General features: G+C 36.4%; 3 protein-coding genes across 3 annotated transcripts; all 3 read left to right on the top strand.

The window, feature by feature from the left end:
• The first annotated feature begins 5317 nt into the window (after positions 1–5317).
• On the top strand, positions 5318–6766 carry LOC133869870 (probable glutathione S-transferase parC). Its single transcript, XM_062306966.1, has 2 exons — positions 5318–5761; positions 6315–6766. The coding sequence occupies exons 1-2, from the start codon at positions 5447–5449 to the stop codon at positions 6645–6647; spliced, it is 648 nt and encodes a 215-aa protein (XP_062162950.1). The 5' UTR covers positions 5318–5446; the 3' UTR covers positions 6648–6766.
• Positions 6767–10078: 3312 nt separating this feature from the next.
• Positions 10079–12758, top strand: LOC133867674 (probable glutathione S-transferase). The gene is made up of 2 exons (XM_062304428.1): positions 10079–10527; positions 12160–12758. Exons 1-2 carry the CDS (start codon positions 10213–10215, stop codon positions 12493–12495), a joined length of 651 nt encoding a protein of 216 aa, XP_062160412.1. The 5' UTR covers positions 10079–10212; the 3' UTR covers positions 12496–12758.
• A 5300-nt stretch (positions 12759–18058) lies between these two features.
• Positions 18059–21299, top strand: LOC133868382 (probable glutathione S-transferase parC). The gene is made up of 2 exons (XM_062305269.1): positions 18059–18506; positions 20684–21299. Exons 1-2 carry the CDS (start codon positions 18192–18194, stop codon positions 21026–21028), a joined length of 660 nt encoding a protein of 219 aa, XP_062161253.1. The 5' UTR covers positions 18059–18191; the 3' UTR covers positions 21029–21299.
• Positions 21300–22607: the final 1308 nt, after the last annotated feature.

Here is a 22607-nt window from a genome sequence, read left to right on the forward strand (position 1 = left end):
TGATCAAGCCAATAAGGCTCAATAATGACACCTTGCTTCCATGCGAGAAAAAGACCCCCTTTAATACCAATTAGGGGAACTTCCAACCAAGCAGAAAAACCAAACTTCTCAAAAACCAATTGAAAACGATTAGATTGCACCATAGTCTCCGACAGAAAGAAAACATCAATGATGGGCCCCATGGTAGGTCGAATCTTAAAGATCCATTGCAAGTTCCAGATGGGCCAATTACAAGGTCAAGAGCTAAGAAGATCAAGGAAGCAATGCAAGGATTGGTGCAATCCACTTGAGCCGAGTTTGCAAATTTATCGAGCAAGACCCCAACATTCAATATGGGCTTGAAAGAAGATGAACCAACTTTAATGCATGTGATCCAAGCTACATAAGGATAAGATTATGGTAGATAGGTTTAATAGTTGAGTTGGAATGAAATTCCAACTTATTAGGATTAGATTATCTACTATATCCTAGTGGATTGACAATGATCATATTAGAGTAAGAGGTGGAACTGGAATATAATACCAACTCATTAGTATTAGATTAGGATTAGAATTTATTTGAATTTGAATTTGATTTCTAGATATTATCACTTTAGATTTTATCCATTTCTATTTCTATTTAAAGACCCTTTGGGTCCTTGATGGAAACAGAATTTGATAATGAATAAAGTTTTCTTCATAGAGAATTTTCAGTTTTCTCTACTTGTTCTTTATTGAACTAAGAACTTATCAAAGGCATTTGCTTTGTGGCGTTCTCACCAATCTAGGTTCTTGAAACAAGATTTCAACGGGTCTAGATCTTCTTGACTTGATTCTTGGCTTTCTTGGGTAGGTTTCAATTTGATTGTAGGTTCAAGGGAGATCGATCCCACAAGTTCACATCAATCAGGCTTATTAATCTTGAGTAGAGCTCGAAGAGTACGAACTGTCGGGGATCGAGCCAGCCCCTGACAGTTCCATGCCATAACTTTTATAGGAGAGAGCCTAGAGAGACCCAAACATAGCTTCAAAAGCAATAGACAACAAATCATTATACGGCTTCACTGTTATTCTTTCTTTTCTTTTGCTGAATCAATGGGTTGCATAGAAAGAAAACCATAGTTAGCATAATAACTTTTGGAAGGAATCAGAAGACCCTTGGTACAAAATAAAAATTCCGTCGCCCCGAATGCTTCTAGTCCACAAATAAAATCGAAGAATTGGAAACCGCAACAGAACAACGATGACTTAGAGGGAACCACCAAAACACTGCAAGTCAAACTGGGAATCGCCGATGCTTGAGAATAGATAGAAGACAAAGGAAATTTTTCAAAGGAAGTTGAAAATTGCAAAAGGGATGAAAAGAGGTGACAAAAACCTAAGTTTTTCCTTATGAGTGAAGGAGGAGATTCTCTCTCTAGGAGAGCAGATTTTTAGGTAATCTGCACAAGGAGGAAGATAAACCTCACAAGGAGGTGGAAAAGCCACACAAGGAGGCCGGAAAAACTGCACAGGGCAGAATAGATAAAGGGAGAAAATTAGGGCAAAAAGACGATTATTTTGTTTAGGTAACTAAGCAAAACAAGGATAAGAGCTTGCCGCAAGGGCTGTGTATAAGCCTCTCAAAGAGGCTGGAAGACTATACTGATCGGAGAGAAAAAAAATCGTGGAAGGAAGAGAACTTTATTTCTAGAGAGAAGGAAGAGCCTCTCTCCCTGTAAAAGATCTTTTGAATTCACCACAGCCCAATCTCAACTCATGTATGCAGCGCCAATTTGAGTGGCTTTAAGGATGGGGTTATGCAAAATTAAAGAAGGTTGCTTTCCCCTTGGTTTCTCTAAGAATTAAATAGCAAAGCTTTTCTTAGAAAAAGTCTCATCCATCTCCTTCTAGCTAGCACACGACGCAGACTCGCAGAGGTAGAGAAGAAAAATACACCCCTTTTTCCTAGTTCATCTTCGACAAGAGGGACAGAGGAAGAGGTAAGATTTTGTTTTGGTTGATTTAGGGTTTAGCGGAAGCAATAGAAAGAAAAAAGATAGAGAATTTATGTGGTTCGGTCTTTGACCTACGTACACAGGGTAAAGCCCAAAGGGCTACATTGAGCTCATTAACTTAATTGTTTACAGTATATATGTCCCTATTTATAGTTGAATAAGTCGACCTATACAAGTAAATCTAAATCAAATTATACAAGGAAATACAAATCGACCTAGACTAAGAAATATAAATCAATTATATTATATTTAGATTCTAAGATCCCCATCAAATTCAAGGTGAACAATTCTAGAAGCTTGAGTTTGAAAATAGAAAACGAAGGCCAGTGGTGAAAACTGACGGACGCTGCAGGAGGAGATAAGAGGCTGGCAAGCGGCAGGTGACAGTCACTGGTGAAGACTGACTAACGCTGACTTGAGCATGAAACTGAAAAAGGAATGATCCACTTCTCATTTTCTTTTCTTTTTTTCTTCTTCTTTTCTCTCTTTTTTTTTTTTTTTTTTTTTTGAAAATGGGTTGACAACGGGCCAAAAACTGAAAAGAGGCCAACTACAGGCCATGACCAAACAAATAAAAAATAAAAAATTGATGAGCTCACTTGGGCGGTTATCGCTAGGCGATGTGGGCCTACAACCAACTAGGGGCCGACTGCGAGCCAAGAAGAAAAAATATGAGCTCAATTGGACGGTTATCGGTAGGTATTGTGGGCCAAGAACCGACTAGGGGTCGATTGTGGGCCAAGAAGAAGAAAAAAAAAAAAGATTAGCCCAATTGGGCGGTTATTGGTAGGAGTTGTGGGCCAAGAACTAACTATGGGCCGACTGCGGGCCAAGAAGACAAAAAAAAAAAAAAAAAAAAAAAAAAAAAAAAAAAAAAAAAGCTCAATTGGGTGGTTATCGGTAGGCGCTGTGGGGCAAGAACTGACTAGGGGCTGACTACTGGCAAGGAATAGAAAAGGGCCAACTGTGGGCCAAAGTTAAATAAATAATAATAAAAAAAAAAAATGAGTGAGCCCCACTTGGGCTGTTGTCAAGTTGGCGCACCGAACTCGACTCGCGCCTTACGCATGAAGTGATCAGTTTTTTTTTTTTTTTCCCCAACCCGTTGGATGGATTCGAATCTGGTGCATGCATGAGCAGTCTAAGCTTGTGAGCTTCGCTGAAGGATATGATCAAGTGTGGGTGAGTATATCGAAAGGAAAGTAGGACCTCAAGTCTACAATCCAATGTGGTGCGTATAGGTGAAGCAGTGGGCTGGGATCCGGTGTGGCGCAAAGAAACTGGACTTGTGAGCCTTGGTGCATGGAAGACACGCACAGTCAATAGAGACAGCGTGTGGTTGCGGCGGTCCAGTAGATCGACAATTTCTGATCCTGGATCCGAAGTTTTCTTCCTCAGATGGCTGGTGGAGGCTGCGTGTGATTGCCAGCGGAGGTGCGTGGAGCAGAGCGGCAAAAGATTCAGGTAACGCTAGATTGTGCGTGGAGGATCTGATGGCTATGAACTTGGTAGATCTGGAATTTTCGACAATTGATCTGTCCAATGGCATACTAGCAATGTTTTTGGAGGACTGAGGTGGCTCATGGCTAAACGGGCATAATTTTTGGGTTGGGCATGGCGACGTGTGACATGGACTATGTTAGTGGTTTCAGCAGCGATGGACACATCTGCTTCATATCTATCGATTGGTGCTTGTAGCAAGGTGATTGGACCACTTTGGAGGGGTGGAGTTTCAAAGGCAGAAACTCTTGACGGTGCATGGAGGCGTGACTTAACTGTTTAGGCTTAGAAAAGATGGCTCTAATATCATGTTAATATATTATCAGTAATAGTTAAAGATTAATGCTAGGGAAAATAGATTAACGAACAATTTATTTTTTATTTTTTTTATCTCGATAATGCTATGAATTGGCTATGATCCTTCTTTGGGGTTAAGAGCCGGGGATGATGGTAGTTTCAAAGCAAACTCTGGTAGGCATTATTTGAAGATTTTCTCTCGTGGTTTGGGTTTTATTTTTTGGTGAAAATGTTAGGAAAATGGTAGATATTTTCTCTTTTCCTTTTTTGTTTTTCATATGTTTTTATGAAAAGTTTTGGTTTTGCTGATAACCATTTAGTTTATGTGGTGGGTTTTGTGAATGATTTTTTAGAGCATTGAAAATTTGTGAAATTTTGGTGAAAAAAGTGTAATAGCAATCACATTAAACCCTTCAAAGTTTCTCTAAATTTAACTTTAGTTGATTTAACTAGCCACTTTTCAAAACCACTAAATATCAAACTTTCTAAATATTTTTTTACTTTAAATAAATATTCTATTTTATTGATGAAACCAAATTTATGCATTAAGAATTTACTTTAGTTGAGACGAAAGAAGAAAAATTATGAAAGAGAAAGAACATTAAAAAGTCTTTGACTTTCACTCTTGAACTCTTTACAAAAATTAAATTTAACATTGAGTAGAGTTTGTTTAAATTTAAATGGTGTATTTTGTGAGTTTTGTTAAAATTTTAGAGAAATATAGAAGTAAAGAGTTCATTATGAATACTCTACCAATGTATTTGTTTCTTCTTTGCTTCTATAAAAAGGTTTGGATTTTTTGTGATACACATGTCATTTCTGTAGGGGGTTTGGTTAGTGATTGTTTAAAGGTTTGAAAATATGTGAAATATTGATGGAAAGGACCCGTGATTCAACATTGTTTTTAGTTAGGGTTAAATACGTTTGATCACCCTATGGTTTAACACTTTTATTTTTTGCTTCATGTGGTTCATTTCATATCGTAAATGGTACATTGTTTCTGGCTAAAGATGGAAATAATACTTCCATCCAAAAGTTGACGGAAATCTACGTCAACACCTCTCAAGTGTTGATACGTGTCATATGCATTAAAAAAACTTAAAAAAATTAAAATAATAAAACTTAAAAAAAAAAAAATTAAAGCATTAAAAAAAAATTTAAAAAAAAAAATAGAAGGGGGGAGGGGGGCTCGAGCCTTTTTAGTAACTCTTCAAAATAGTTTTTTAGATAATTTGATAAAATTGTCACCAAATAAAAAAAAAATACTATAAAAAAAATTCTTTTCATTTTTTTTATTTTTAATTTTTTCTAATGCATCACACACAATTTTCTTTTTGAAAAAAATTATTTAAATAAAATAGTAATAATAGATAACCAAAATAGTAAAGCTGCTAAAATACCTTTAAAAAGCTAGTGGATGATTAAAATAAAAAAATGACAATAATAATTTTTAACTATTTTAACTTTAAAAAAAAAAAAGGTGATGAAGCTAGCTATTAAAAATGCGGAGGATCATTTCTATTCGAGCAAACATATGAGGTCGAAAAGGTGCCAGATCGAAGGTGGTGATCATACTGAACTAGCTATAAGTCCGAGGTCTGTCCCACATCTTTTTGGCTGGTTTATCCCACTTTTCTTTGCTCCCCAACTTGCTTCAATCTTTTTGAGGTGTCAATGGCGGACGAGGTAGTTCTGCTGGATTTCTGTCCCAGCATGTTTGGGATGAGGGTCAGGGTCGCGCTGGCTGAGAAGGGGATCAAGTACGAGTACAAGGAGGAGGACTTGAGGAACAAGAGCGATCTGCTTCTCAAGATGAACCCGGTTCACAAGAAGATCCCGGTTCTCATCCACAACGGGAAACCGGTCTGTGACTCCCTCATCATCGTTCAGTACATAGACGAGGTCTGGAACGACAAGTGTCCGTTGCTGCCCTCCGATCCTCACGAAAGAGCACACGCCAGGTTCTGGGCTGATTTTGTTGATCAGAAGGTACGTACTAGTGTTCTACGTAGTACGTCTCTGCAATATCTTATCTTTTTCTTTTCTTCTAATGTTATTCTAATTTTTTTAAAACCAAAGAAACTAATACCAAATTAGTTGGAGCTCAAATATTTTAGTTTATTTATTTATTTTTATTGATTAATTTATAATTATAGAGTTGATAAACATCTCCATATATATTTTAAAACTTTAATTCATTAATATTTCTAACTTTCTTACGTTTTTGTTGTATCCCTATTTGGAATAAGAAGATCTGAACTATTTAATTTAAAAAATAATGATTAGAATTTTCCAGAATTTAATTGTTTCCAACTTTCTTACCTTTTCCTTTTTAACCTTATCTCTTCCTTCCTAGTATTTTTTTTTTTTTTTTTAAATTTATTCTACTTGCAGTCATTATGTCTCAACCACCACCATATCCTTCAAACTGAAGCCCTTGATGAGAATTAAAAAATTCTGATGTGTGTTATTTATTAGAATTTAGTATTTCATAGGAAAGATTCATTTAGCATGATGACTCTACAATGTATTTGACATGCAGGTGTATGGTGTCGGAAGGAAGTTATTGGCCACAAAAGGAGAAGAGCTGGAGGCAGCAAAGAAGGATTTCTTGGAAATATTCAAGACATTGGAGAGAGAGCTTGGCGACAAGCCTTACTTTGGGGGTGAAATGTTTGGGTTTGTCGACATTGCTCTCATCACTTTCTACAGCTTCTATGTCTTTGAGACTTTTGGCAAATTCAGCATAGAGGCAGAGTGTCCCGAGATTATTTTATGGAATAAGAGGTGTATGTTGAAGGAGAGTGTCGCCAAGACTCTTCCTAACCAGAAGCAGACTTATGAGTTTTCCTTGGAAAGGTTTGGACTAGAGTAATGGAATAAGAAAGACACTTTGTTGGGTCGATCTGCTAAATGTCAGATGAAAATGAAATGAAATTGAGTCTTTCTAGGAGAGGAATGATATATATACATCTGTCTTCTTTTCTTTTTGAACTTTTCTTTTGCTCTCTAGAAAGACAACCGTGTATGATGTCTGCTAAATGCTCGAAGTTTAGAAAGACAACAAAAGCAAATTACATTCACCAATTCGACATAAGAAACAAGCAACATCATGCACGGTGCGACAGAAGTAGTGCAAGCAAATTCCAGCAGATTTGGATGTTATCTCAGACAGGGAACAAAGCCCCCCCACAACAGAAAAGAAACTAACAAAAAACCAACAAGAAAACATGATAGAAACATAGGATTATCCCAACAATCACAGCATCTCATCACAACTGGGGAGAGGAGAACCTTCGACTTCATCTTCCTCGGGCGTCGCAGGAGAAAAATCTGTGGGACGAAAATGTGCAACATTGACCTCGGGATGGAGAATGGTGTGCCTCCATGCCTCTTCCGAAGGCTTCAAAATTTCAAATCCATCCAAAAAGCCATCAATCCATGTCTCGTCGACTTGAGCCCGCTGGAGCTGATCGATCTTCAAGTTCTGCCGAGCGGATCCTCTCAACCTCCAAGTTCTGCCACGCCTCAATTGCTCCATTATTCTCGGTGACAAAGTAGACGACACCTTCAAGTACTTATCAGTGAGCATGGACTCTTCCACATTAAAGAATAACAGTCTCACTCAATCACCTGGCCAGTAACAGTACTTGACTAGCTTTGTATAACATCCATATATATATATATATATATATATATATATATAGCTCTATATATACAAAGAGAATCGTGTTACCCATACACATTTCAACAATGGAAACATTCACATTTCTCTTCTTCCCCATATGTAACCAATTTAGATTGGAATCTCAATCGATCTGCATGAAACCAATTTTGTACCTTTCTTTCTCGTACTTTGCTAAAAAAAAAAATTCAAATCTGGGACGGAATTAAAAATTTAGTTTTACAGACCGGGCTGTATTGAACTTTATTTTAGGAACTAAAATAAAATAAAAGAAGAAGAAGAAGACCTAAACTATTCTATTTAAGAAATTTAAAGATGATAATATTTTTGTTTAACATATCTTTTGGGGTGGAGGCCCTGGCCTGGAGGGTCTCCCCCTGAATCAGACCCCACGCAGCACTGCACCAGAGCTTACGTGATGCATTTGCCATATGACGAAACCACCGACGTTGCCAGGACTTCGGAAAGACGTAGAAAGATGGTCAAACCATCAAAAGCCATCCCTAGGAAAGAAAATGCATACAAAACGACACAACCAACCCACCCACCTTCATTGCAATTTGCAACCCTTTCATGCTAGGAGTCCGAGGACTGTCCCACGTATTTTGGCCTCTCTGTCCCACTTTTCTGTTAGGAAATTTATCTTATTTTTTAGGACACGTGAGATGCAAAAAATTAAAAAAAAAAAAATATAATTAAATCAGTCACATATAATATCAAGATTTAAATAGCTCATTTAATATGAGGTACATCTATTGATAGAAGCAATCGCAAAGTAATAATAATAATAATAATAATAATAATAATAATAATAATAATAATAACAATAACAGATAAAAAAAAAAAAAAAAAAAAAAAAAAAAAAAAAAAAAACAAAGAACTCTCACTCTTTTTAGTGCTCTCACCTTCTTCTTTTTCTCTCACTATAACACTTCCTCCCCCATGTCCCAATCCCAAGTCCCCCCGAACGAAACGAAATCATGTTAATCAGGAACTCCATTTCCCTTCTAGGCTCCGTTCGGCTAAGGAGAAAATCATCGCACACAAAAAATTCAACCAAACAAATTTTCTTTGCTTGGATTTCACGGCAAACAAACAGGTTTATTAGTCGACAGAGGCAGAAAATGTTGTGGTAAAGGAATCGGACTACAAATTGAAAGAAGTGGATCCTTTACCTGTAGAGATATACTCGAAAGAAAATGATTTTTACACAACAAAAGTGAGTTCCACATATATGGGTCTCACTCATGTATTTTGTTGTACATATGTTGTGCACATGCACTTTTGTTGTGCATGTATCTCTCCTCATACTCGAAAGGAAAATAGAGAGATTCAAAGCGCGGTTGAGAACAATGTTTGGGATCACAAGCGATTCTGTGATTATTAATTACTCTTAGATGGAGAAAATGAGAGAGAAAAAGAGAAGAAATGAATAAGAAAACAAATAAACAAATAAATAATATTTTAATGTTATATGAAAAGATAAAAGAAAGTTAGAGCATCCAAATCAAGCTCTCCAAAATTTTCTCCAAATTTAACCTAATCAATCTACTTTTTTGATTTTATCCCTCACTTTTGAAACACTTCCTACATCAAACTCTCTAAATATTTCTCTATTTTAATTATATATTGTTTTTTATTAGTTTGGACATCAACCAATTTAACTGTATAAACATCAAATTTTTCTACCAAAAACAATCCCACCACAATCGGCTACCTACATAACCAAAAACTTCAAATTAGGATGTGGGATTTTCTACCAATTTTCATCTCACTCTCTTAAATCAAATCCCAAAGCACAACAATCACCAAAAAATAAAAATTATTTTTCTACCAATTTGAAGACAACCCAAATCGGACGACTTTCAGAGGGATGAGGAGCTCGGATTTTCTACCAATTTTGAAGGGGCGAGGAGCTAGAAACCCGGATCCGACGACGAGGAGCTAGAAAAAAGGGATTTTCTCCGACGACGAGGAGGAGCTCAGATTTTCTACCAATTTCAGAGTGATGAGGAGATAGAAACCTAGCTCGGCTTTCAACACAGATCCAACAACGAGGACGATCCAGTGGTCAGATCCGGGCGCTGCTGCCTTGCAGTGGATTCTGGGACCGGTCTCTCTGCGGATGCACGACACACCGGCACCGTTGTTGCCGAGGAAGCCGTGGGTGCCGAGGGTTCTGCCAGTGCGAGCCAGGTGTGGAAAATAAAATCTTGGTCTTGGGCATGAAGAAAGGGAGGAAGGCAGAGGGAGATGAAAGTGAAGAAGGGAAGAAGGGGTGAGAATGAGATAAAATAATAAAAAATAGAATGGCGTAGAGATTTTGAGCGTTAAATTTGGTGATAGAATCTGACAAGATCCATTTTAGTGAAAGAATGGAAAATTTGATGCATGAGAGATTTTGAAAAGTTTCACCAATATTTGGAGAAAAATTTGAAATACCGAGTTTGATATGGATGCTCTTACGGTCGGTCTATTTGTTTAGAGAAACGAAGAGTAGTTTTTTTTTTCTACATTTAAAAAAGAAAAGAAAAAAAAAAAAAAAAAAAAAAAAAAAAAAAAAAAAAAGCTAGATAGTTGCTGAGATATTGGGCGGTGCTCTTTTCCTCCCTTATTGTGAGAAATTCGAGTGTCAACACAAAGAAACCAACCATTAAAGCTGGACCACACACTTGACAATTCAAGTCATACCACAACATTTTCTTTGCTCCCCAAGTTGCTTCAATCTTTAGGAGGTGTGTGAGCGTGACGTACAATGGCAGACGAGGTGGTTCTGCTGGATTTCTGGCCCAGCGTGTTTGGGATGAGGGTCAGGATCGCATTGGCTGAGAAGGGGATCGAGTACGAGTACAAGGACGACGACTTGAGGAACAAGAGCGATCTACTTCTCAAGATGAACCCGGTTCACAAGAAGATCCCAGTTCTCATCCACAACGGAAAACCGGTTTGTGAGTCCCTCATCATCGTTCAGTACATAGACGAGGTCTGGAACGAAAAGTCTCCGTTGCTTCCCTCCGATCCTTACCAGAGAGCTCACGCCAGGTTCTGGGCTGATTTTGTTGATCAGAAGGTTGTGCTTCTTTCTCTGCAATTTCTTTTTTCTTCGATCTGTAGACCGTAGAGTTGGAATTAGTAGGAATTAATCCCAATTAGTTTATTTCTTTATTTTTATTGATTAATTTATAGAGTTATAAAACATCTCAATAGTTGCCTCCGCGCGTTTAGACCTATTCATTGTTTCTTACGTTTTTGTTGTCTTTGGGATAGTAAGATCTGAACTATTTAATTTTAAGGGTTAAATAGCTAATTGCTACATGTGATTTACAAACTTTATTTTTTGTCTTTGAGTTTTCATTTTTATCATAAAAGGTACTTGTGTTATGAAAAAGACGGAAATAGTACCTCCGTTTATTTTTTCGTCCAAAACTAACGTTCCGTCATGTCATCCTACATATGTCGACTTACTTGTAAGACACCTGTCCTCAGAGCCATGCTAGCGCTAACGTGACTACTATCTATTTTATTTTTATTTTAAGGACTAAAAAAAAAAAAAAAAAAAAAACTCAGCCACCCCCAAGGCCAATTTTGGGGGTGGCCGAACCACCCCCATGGCCCTTAGAGGTGGTTCGGCCACCCCCATATCGGCCGGTCTTGGAGTGGCCGAATCACCCCTAGGCCAAATTGAGGTGGCTCAAACCAAATGGGAGTGGTTTCGACCACCTCCAAGGGCCATGGGAGTGTTTCAGCCACCCCCTTGGCCAAAATAGGAGTGGCCAGCCACCCTCATGTGACCCAAATTAAGGGGTGGCTTAGAATTTATTTTTTATTTTATTTTTTTAAAGTCCTTAAAATAAAATAAAATAAAATAAAATAAATATATATATATATATATATATATATATATATATATATATATAGTAGCCACGTCAGCGCTGACATGGCTCTGAGGACAGTTGTCGCACAGGTAAGCCGACCGTGTAGGATGACATGGTGTGACGTTAGTTTTGGACGAAAAAATGAACGGAGGTACTATTTCTGTCTTTTCCCATAGTGCAAGTACCTCCTATGATAAAAATGAAAATTCAGGGGGTAAAAAATAAAATTTTTAAACCACAGAAATGTGTAAGGTATTTAACCCTAATTTTAATGATTAAGGTTTCAAGAATTTATTTGCACGTGGGATAATAAGATCTAAACTACTTATTAAAAGAGAAATGCTATTAGGTATTCCTTTGTTCTTTTCACATCCTTCTATGTTAATTTGACATTGTTAATCTACCATTTATTTTTATTTTATTTTTAATTAAGATTAATCTAAAGGTAGATTGACAACATCAAGAAAAAAGATAAGAAAATGACAAAAGAATAACAAAGAGCATTTCTCTTACTAAAATTAAGTATTTGACCCTTAAGTTTTTCTTTTAGATTCTCAATGAAGTATTCGAAATTGAAGACAATTTAAAGTCAAGAAATAATACTTTGTATTCTCTTGTCATTTTCTCATCCTTTTTTGTTAACGTGACATTGTCAATTTATCATTGTATCTTTTTTTTAATTAAGATTAATTTAAAGATAGATTGACAATGCCACGTCAAAAAACAAAAAAAAAGTACGAAAAAAAATCGAAGAGAATAATATATATCACTTCTGTTTATAATCAACAGAGTGCTAATTATAATGTAATGCGAGTGCCAAAATACAGGTGCAGGGTGCTGGAAAGAAGTTATATACCACAAAAGGAGAAGAGCATGAGGCAGCAAAGAAGGATTTCTTGGAAATATACAAGACATTGGAGGGAGAGCTTGGCGACAAGCCTTACTTTGAGGGTGAGACATTTGGGTTTGTCGACATTGCTCTCATCACTTTCTACAGCTGGTTCTGTGTGTATGAAACTTTAGGAAAATTGAGCATGGTGGCGGAGTGCCCCAAGATTATTGCATGGGCTAAGAGATGCATGCAGAAGAAGAGTGTCGCCAAGGCTCTTCCCGACCAGAAGAAGATTTACAAGTTTCTCTTAGAGTGGTATGGACTAGTGTAATGGTCCGGCCAGAGTTACAGAATATCGAAGTGCTTTGCTTATATATATTAGCATGGTTTTGAACTTTGTTGGATTGTTTTGGTCATGTATTACGTATCTTATCATTGAATACGTCGTTGTTTGCTAAGTGTTTGATGAAACTACGTACGCGTTTCTACCATAGGAAAAAGAAAGACACAAAAGACTGTGTTAATGACTTAATGTGTTTTAGGATGTTTTTTACTTTAAAAAGTGTTCTCATAAAAATTGTTTTTTATATTTTAGAGGTATTTTGTATTTGAGTGGTTTGTTATGTCTCCTAAATATTAGTTGAAACTGAAATTGGGCCTTTTCTTTGTGAACTTTTCTCTTGCCCTTTATCGTAGTCTAAGAAGGAAAAGCAATAAATATTTTTAACAAAATCTATATCCAATTTTGATTTTATTTTTTTTTAAAAAAAAATTAATTAATTAATGAAAATTTAATTGCAAAAAAGATTGCTTAAAGGAGGATTGACAAGACGGATCGAGATTGCGTGCAATATTTTAGAACGCGACAATAGCCTTAATATGAGTCATTTATTTCAAATAAACAGCCCAAAATGCCCCAACAAGTAAAAAATTGTTATATTTTAAATAATATAACATGCACTATATAAATCATAAATTAGACAGATGAGCTTATAAGTCTTTCTTTCTATTTAATCGAGATTAACAATTGAGGGTAGTCGAACCAATACTATAAAAAAAAATGGTTGTTTCTAGATGGTTGTTTTTAGACGGTTATCAAAACTGTCTAGAATTATAGTTTTACAGTCGGTTTTATAAAACAGTCTGTAAAGTCATTTTTAACCAAATAGTCTGAAATATAATTTTTTTTTTTCTATTTTTTTTCCCCATTCCTTTCTTTTTAAAACAAAAGAACCATCGTTCTTCTTTCTTCTACTTTTTTCCTTGTTTGCCTTCTAGAAAAAACTAAATCGTCTCTCTCTCTCTCTCTCTCTCTCTCTCTCTCTCTACGGTCGCCAACTGAAGATGGGCGACGGGATCTGGACGGTCGGCGAGAAGCCAGGATCTCGCAACTGGAGAGAGTGGGTTTTCGGCTGGATCTGTCAAACCTATGCCGGTGTGTGTGGGTTTGACAAATCAGACCCGATCCGGTCGAAACCCACGCTCGGTCAGATCTCTGGCCAGAATACAGAGAGAGATCTAGTCGGATCTCTTTTTTTTTCTTCTTCTTTTTTAGGGTAAGTGAAATTCTTTGGTTTGATTTACATTTTGTGTTTGTTTTGGGTTTGGACTATAATGATTCATGGTTGAAAGAAGGGATTGTGAAAAATTTTGGGTTTGATGTGTAGGTTCGTGATGTTACTTATCCAACTGTGACAAAATTAGGAGTTGATGGTTTTGAGAAAAAGAACAAGAAGGTAGGATTTGTGAAGAATCCAGGAAGGCACAAACTAGTCGTGGGTTTGTGAAGGATTTGTGCAGAAGGCTCAGTACGAACACTATTTTCGTCCTCTCCATCGTCGACTTGGCGGCACCGTTAACAAAAATGAATCGAGACGGAAAAAAAAAAATTATGGAAAAGAAATAAATAATTTTAAAAAAAGAAATATTAATTAATGATATATATATATATATATATATATATATAAAATAATAATAAATCGAGACAGGAAAAAAAAATTATTAATTCAGAATGGTTTGGGCCAAACCATCTGAAATTCCGGACGATTTGGCCAAAACCGTCTATAACCCAAATTCCCGACCCATATTTCTGGACGGTTTTAAACCGTCTAGAATAAACCGTCTGGACTTTGTTCCAAACGTTTTTTTGCCATTTTTGGACGGTTTGAAACCGTCCAAAAATCTTTGAATTTTTTTAGTGCAACCCAAAAAGGGTGGTTGGACCACCCTCAACCTGACCTTTGGGAGTGGTCGAATCCCCATTAATGGACAGATGGGTGGTTCAGTCACTCTCAAGTTGACCTTTGTACGTAGTTAAACCATCTCCAATGATAAAAAAAAAAAATGGTGGTTTGACTACTCCCAACTGACTTTTGGGTGGTGGTCGAACCACTTTTGTTGGAAAAAATGGTGGTTCAACCACCTCCAACTTAGCATTTTTGGGTGTTCGAAACACTCACATTGACCAAAAGGGAAGGTTGGTCACTCCAACTTGATCTTTCAAGGTGTTCGAACCACCTTAGTGACAAAATGGGGTGCTTAAGCCAAACCAAATCTAGTCTATGAGCATTGCCAAACCACACTTATATTTGTGACGACGACGACAACAACAAAAGAACCACTCCAAATCTGGATTTTGCGATTATCCAAACCATCCTAGTGTTTAAATGGGTGGTTTGACCACCCAACCTAGCCTTTAGAGGTGGCTGAACGGTGGCTAGCCATGCTACTTTGTCTATACAATGAGAGAGAGAGAGAGAGAGAGAGAGAGAGAGAAGCTTTTAGTGGTAAACCGGCAATGGCTGTGACTATGGAGGTAGGGATCAACAACTAAGAAGAAAGATAGTTTAAATTTCTAATATGCAATGATGATGTGACAGATCCTAGGCCATTCATTTAAAATAAATTGCCTAAATTAAAGCTATTGTACCCCATGCAATACTTAAACCAAATCTCAATCCCAGAAAAATGACTTACTTTTGTGGATTCTTTAGTCGCTCTTGCAAAAGCCAACATTGTATGCGTCATATAGAACAATCACGTCTCCTTGTGACACGTGTCCAATTTGGATCCCCACCATGGCATGTGTCAGTAGAATCCGAACATCCGCAACCACTGATGGGTTCCAATCGAACCTGTCGGGACTTGGGCTAGAGGGAATAGGATCCTTTTCATTTTATTTAAAATGGAGAAGAACTAATTAGTTATAAAACAAGTCATAAAATTGTCATTTTAACTTTTTTGAACAATTTTACTTTTGTTTTATAATTAATAGGCTCTTTCTCCGTTTCATATGAATAGGCTCTTCTCCGTTTGATATGAAATAGATCCGTTTCCAGGCAAGAGGGAGGAGCTTTTTGACATAGAGGGATAGAGCCACTTCATAGGTAATATGTCAAACTGTTTTAGCAAACTAAAACTCACCATCGATCAGTAGAAGTCCAATTAAAAAATATTCTTTAAAAAATAGAAGGATTGGGAAGCAGTAAAGAAAAACGACTTAGGGCACTCACAATTAATTAATTAATCTAAATTTAATTTCCTAAATTTGGATAAACCCCTCCATTTTTTTCTTTTTTCCTGTTCATTTTCATCCAAAAACTAAGTCAAACTCATTTATTCACATCAACAAACAACTTCACATTCACAAAAAAAATAAAAACTAATTTAATCTTTATATCATATCAATTCATTCATTTATCTTTGGTCATCTAAGAGCACTAGTAGCATATACCATATAGGTAATTCATTTTCTTAAATATATATAATAAAAAAAAAAATCACTTGCAACAGATTCCCTACGGGTTCTCTAAACATTGGAAACGCTACAGTAATTTTCAATGAATTGGAAAGCATTGTAACATTCCCTATGATTATTATAATCATAAACTCGATTCTCTCTCATCTTATCTCTCTAAGCTCTCTTCTCCTTCTATACGCAACTTCAACCCTTCGCCCATTTCTTCTTCTTTTTTGTTCAAGCAATTCCCCCTTCCCCCTTGGTTCTTGTGCGCAAAGAGAGAGAGAGAGAGAGAGAGAGAAGGCGAGGCGGGAGGCAAAGAGCTCACTGGAGGAGGAGTCAACGACGGTGGAGCATTTTCTGTCAGCGGAGATCAGAGGTCCAACCAGTCCAAAGAGTGATATTGAGAAGATCGGAGGGCAATCTCGATCTAGATCTTGCCAAAGCTAGATCGAAATCCGTTGGCTCAGCCGCTTCCCACTCACAGCGACGGTGGCGTAACCATTACTGCTTCCTACGCAAGTCCAAGTTTGTTTAGATTTTCAGCAGATTTCTAGTAAACCCATTACCGACAAGTCTAAGATTTTGAGGCAAGTCCAAAATTAGAAGACTTTAGCTATGACTTGTTAAAAAATCAGAGCATCAGAAACTAAACAAGGTTAATTTGAAAGGAAGGAGTGGCTAACTTAATGTCTACCTTCAGACGAGGAGAGAAAGGGGAAAAAAAACAAAAAAAAAAAATGAAAAAAAAAAGTAAAAATAAAAAAAAATATATATTTTTTAATAATTTAGAAAAAGAAAATTAAAGAAAATTATTATGAAATATTTTTAAATAGAAAAATAAAAAAATAATTTTATTCCTTAAATTTTTTTAAATAATAATAATAATTAGACGTATGGTGCTAATGCTCTAAACAATCTTTGCCAAAGACGTACTTCTCTTTCTGTACTATTTCTTCTGTATAGTTTTCTTTGTTTCAATTGAATTTTGTTCTCGAATTCAGTTGTTTCTCGGTACTAACTCATCTATTTAAAAAATAAAATAATAATCCAGAGTGCCGTAAGAACAGATAGGCGCAGGATTGATATTTATGTAATGAAATTATTGTACTATTGATCTTGATGGTTATCTTAAATTACGAATCATTTTATGTAGTATAAAAAGTTTATGAAGAGTCTTTCTAATAAATTATAATTACGAATCACTCCCTAAATCCATTTTTCGTCAACCAAATTAACAGAATTCGTTAGTTTACCACGTTATATAAATAGTAAAACAACCTCTAAATATCATTTGTATTGTAATCTATTAACGGACTTTATTTACTTGGTGAATAGAAAACAAATCGAGAGAATGATTTGTAATTACAATATTACAATGAGTAATTCGTACTTTATGCTAACCTCAAATATAGTCATAATTACCCTTATGGAAATGTAAACTTTAATGGGGACCACAATTTAAGGGGAATAGCATCCTCTCCTTTAATAACGACGGATCATTCGGGGAATCTTTAAATGTAGATGGATGGAATAATTGGTAGTGGGTCACCCACCCTTCGGGATAATTGCTATATCCATATGTACAGAAACCTTTCGTACATAATTATTAAGGGAAATGATCCTTACACTTATTTCTCACAATAGCTCTACTACAAACTAACGTGGTTGGTAGTATTTTATTTTATTTTTACGAAAAGGAAAAAAAAAAAAAACAAAAAAAGTAATAAAATATCACCAGCCACGTCAGCTTGTTGTGGGACTGTTGTGAGAAATAAGTGTAAGAATCATTTCTCTTCTCCATAATTAATAAATGAAAAATGATTCTTACACTCATTCTCACAACAAGCTGACGTAACTGGTAATATTTTATTATTTTTTTTTGTTTTATTTTCTTTTCTTTTTGTAAAAAAATAATAAAATATTACCAACCACATCAGCTTGTTGTGGGACTGTTGTGAGAAATGAGTGTAGAGATCATTTCTCTTTACTCATTTCTCACAACAACCCCACAACAAGCTGACGTGGCTGGTAATATTTTATTATTATTTTTTTTTTCTTTTTGTAAAAAAATAATAAAATATTATCAACTACATCAACTTGTTACGAGACTGTCGTGAAAAATGAGTGTAGGAATCATTTTTCGTAAATAAATAAACCCCAACACACATTAGCATACTCAGTTAGCTCCTAGTCCGAGGACTGTTCCACTTCCTCATATTGTCGGTTGCTCTGTCACACTTTTCTTAGCCTCCCAAGTTGCTTCAATCTTTTTCAGGTGTTTGATAATGGCGGACGAGGTGGTTGTGCTGGATACCTGGGTCAGCATGTTTGGGATGAGGGTGAGGATCGCGCTGGCTGAGAAGGGGATCCAGTACGAGTACAAGGAGCAGGACCTGAGGAACAAGAGCGACCTGCTTCTCAAGATGAACCCGGTTCACAAGAAGATCCCGGTTCTCATCCACAACGGGAAACCGGTCTGTGAGTCCCTCATCATCGTTCAGTACATAGACGAGGTCTGGAACGACAGCACTCCGTTGCTGCCCGCTGATCCTTACCAGAGAGCTCAAGCCAGGTTCTGGGCTGATTTCATTGATGCGAAGGTACATCACTGCAATATCCCTTTTCCTTTTCCTTTTTTATTTTTTTTTTTATTTTTATTTTTATGCTGTTTTAGCTTATTTTACGGTTTGATTTGTTTGACAAATTTGATTGAACTTCAGCATTTTTTCGTAGAAGTTTGATTTTTATTTTTATTTCTTGAAGCATGAAACTAAACCCAAAATATTAGTTCAAAGGAGCTCCAATATTTTATTTTGTTGTTTTAATCTCTGGATTTTCATGGAGAGCATCCTTGTCCCAAGAGGTTATTTGGTTAAATCTGCAATATTTCTTTCAAGAAAACTATCATTTTTTTATTTTTTATTTTATTTTATATATAATCTTAAAGAAAACAATATGTTAATAATTAGACTACTCTAGTACGAATAGTGCGAAACTATATCGATAATTGATAAAAAATAATAATAATAATAATAATTAGACTACTCTCTGTAGACTCTGTGCATATATAGAACATAGAATTCACATACCCCAAGTCTTTTATCGCGAAATCAGATTCTTGGGTACCTCTGGACTGGTGGATTCCGAATTCTCAGTGGATTCTAGCCCTTTCTCGTAGGTTCCACAACCCCCCTCTTCTTCCGAACATTTATTAATCTCTGAAATACTTATCAAAAAAAAAGTCTTTTATCGCTGATCTGCACTTCAGCTACACCGGTAACAACTTTTGTATGGAAAATTTCAATTTTTTTTTTTTTGGCAAAGATTTAATTTTTTCAGCTTAGTATTCTTTTCCTGCTTCAAAGATTCGTTTTTCCAGCTTGGTATTGAGTTTTTTTTCGCATGAAAGATTGAGTCTTTCATGTGAGTATTGCTTGCTATTTGTGAACATGAGCTGAGTGTTACCTTCTGATTTTGTTCCCTTGCATTTGGGATGGATGGAATGAGTTCTGTAATTTCTGATAAATGGAATGAGTTCCTTCAATCATTTATCTCTTGTTTAGATTCTTTTACATAATATTCATCCAAAAAAAAAAAGATTTTACCTGATCAATGTAAATGTGCTCATTACATGAGTGGCCGGATGCATTTTTAGGATGGAATTAGAAGCGTGTATGTTGTTGGCAAAAAGTCATAGGTAGTTCTAGTTTGGGAGGGGAAGAGGAAGATTAACTTGTTATATGCAATGAAAACAGCCCTAAAGGATTTGTTTATGAAATGTTTGCAGTCGGTTCTTTATTAATAATGTATTCTAGATTTGTTAATGCAGTGCAGAATCTAAGAAATATAACCAATGAAATGGTTGGAAGTGGTTGCTCTAAAATAAACCCAATATATATAGGTGTATTAGTTAAAGTAAAGAAATATTTAGAGAGTTTGATATTTGATGCTTTCTAAAAGTGAGTAGCTAAAGTACTAACAAAAGTAGGCTTTTTAGCTAAAATTTGGCTAAACTTTGAGGATATATATATATATATATATAGAGGGTTAAAGGGCAACCGAGTGAAGGGATGGTTGGACTACCCCAACCAAACACTCCCCCTTAGGAGTAGCCAACCACATTAAAACGCAACCACCCTTTTTTTTTTTTTTTTTGGCTTTTTGTTTCTTTTGTTTTCTTTTTCTTTTATAATAATGTTAGAAACCATATTTTTATCCACAACTATCTCACGATGTTGACGTAAGAGTTTCAATTAACCTTTGGATTAGTCCTAGTTATATTTTTTTAAAAAAAAATAAGGGGTTGGTTAGATGATATAAAAGAAACCAAAAGCCAAAAAATAGTGGTTGCCGGACCACCTTTTAAGGTCCACGTTTCTGACTAGAGTTTTTCTTTCCAGATTCTTAAGAAATGAAGAAATATTGGAAATTGAAGGGATAACTCATAGTCTTTAATCTCTTCCATCTGCTCTTTCAATTTCGACCCACTTTCTAGTTCTTGACCCCTTAATGGCCAAAAAGAAAGACATATAAAAGAAATACAGAGAACAAAAAATAGAAAATCAATGCTTCATGTTTGCCTTTTGAATTGATTAAGATCTTTCAGATTTTCTACGTTGATTTTGTTATGGAGTTTAATTAAATTTCTGCCCAAAATGGGAATGGGCTAGGATTTTTCAAAACTCCATGGACATGTAGAAGAGAAATGCTGGTTTATTCTTTACTTTTGTATAACCTATATTGGAGTGTGGTAATACAATGTGAGTGCAAAATGCAGGTGTATAGTGTTTCAAGGAGGGTATGGGCCACAAAAGGGGAGGAGCAGGAGGCAGCAAAGAAGGAGTACTTTGAAACCTTCAAGATACTGGAGGGGGAGCTTGGTGACAAACCTTACTTTGGGGGAGAAACATTTGGGTTTGTCGACATTGCTCTCGTCACTTTCTACAGCTGGTTCTATGTTTATGAGAGTTTTGGCAACTTCAGCATGGAGGCGGAGTTCCCCAAGATTATGACATGGGTTAAGAGGTGCATGCAGAAGGAGAGTGTCGCCAAGACTCTTCCTGACCAGAGGAAGGTTTATGGGTTTGTGGAGGACTTGAGGAAGAAGCTTAGCTTGGACTAGAACAATGGTGGTTTGGCCCCAGTATGGGAAGTATAGTAGCGTATTAGCATGGTTTTGGGTGGTCGTGTTTTATGTCCGTTAAGCTTTTGTTGGACACTTCGGTGTGTCTTTATCAGAAGAACATGTCTTGTATCACGCATGTTATCGTGAATAAGGAGAGACCCTTTGTTGTGTCTGCTATGTGTTTGATGAAATTGTGCCTTCTACAACATTTGGAGTGTACATCGGTTTTGGGGTATCCGTGTATGCAGAGCATTGATGTCTATCTTCATTTCTTTTTGAACCTTTCTACCCTCTATCCATAGCCTCAGAAAGGAAAGAAAGAAAGAAACAAAAATTTAAAAAATCACGAAAGATAATGTGCAAGGTATGAATTTTTGTTTCCGTTTGTTTCTTTAGATTATATTTTTATATTAAAACATTTTTCGGAATATGATTAGGATGTTTGGTGGTTGACATCTTAAAAACTAATTTTGAAGTGTTTGGTTGTACTAAGAACACAAAAAATTGAGATAGTAACGGTTGTGGTAATGGTGGTGGTAGGAGGATTGGGGTTGCAGATGGTGGTGGTGCCAACGAGAAGTGGGGGGAGAGAGGTTTGTAGGAAGGAGGAAAAGGAGGTGGGGGAGAGAGGTGGTGTATTGTAGACAAGATCCCATAAATTGTAAAATGATGGCTAGAAATTTGTTCTTTTCTTTTGGGTTCTCATAGTAATTTTAGAATTGTGGAGAGTGCAAGGTTTGAATATGCAAACCTCGAACGCAATGTGATCTTTCAATTCAATCAGGGCGCTTTACATAGGCCTTTTGGGGTCATCCAGACATTTTGTTTACCAAGCGTTCAAACTCTATTAATTTGGTACTATTTTGGCAAATACGTGTGAAGACCTCGTTGTAGTCCTCGAACTCGGTAAGGCCGAACTGCCTGGCGTGAGGATCTCTTTTTCAGACAGCGCCCAAGTAACCGTAGAACCCTCCGCTTCGTACATCTTCTGTAGCCATTGACACCATTGATTCGCCCTTCAAGGTAAAAGAAAACAAAGAAGACCTTTTGATCATCTGGTGGTGTCCTCTGTAGTTGAAGAATTGTTCTGCACAATTGATCATGGGGTTTCGAAAGCATCCCCCTGATGCATGTCCAGCATCTACTATGGAAAGAGCAATATGCTAGTTTCCTTAATTCTTTATTATAGAGTCACGCATTTTATTCTGCTTCCCTAATTTTTTCTTTTTCTTTTACTCGGCCTTTATTTTGGATGCAGCATTCCTTTTCAGAGTCGTGCCTCTTTGGTCTATCAAACTATGTTTCAGTCATTTTTTTATAGTTACTATAAAATTATAAATTTATCTTCAAATTAGAAAAAAAAATGGTTTAGGTGGGGTGGCCGGCTACCTTTAGAACCAACCGCTGGAAGGCCAAACCAATTCTACAATAATTAGGGGTGCGCAGGACCCGACGAACCCGCCCTGCACCACCTCTATTTTTGAAACAAACTGCAGTTTAGGTGTAGTTCACGGTCTGTTTTTTATTTACCTGTGCGATGCAGTTTGTAGATGGGGAGTTTGAAAAATATCGAGGA

This window comes from Alnus glutinosa, chromosome 5 (assembly GCF_958979055.1).
Source record: "Alnus glutinosa chromosome 5, dhAlnGlut1.1, whole genome shotgun sequence".
Taxonomy (NCBI): Eukaryota; Viridiplantae; Streptophyta; class Magnoliopsida; order Fagales; family Betulaceae; genus Alnus; species Alnus glutinosa.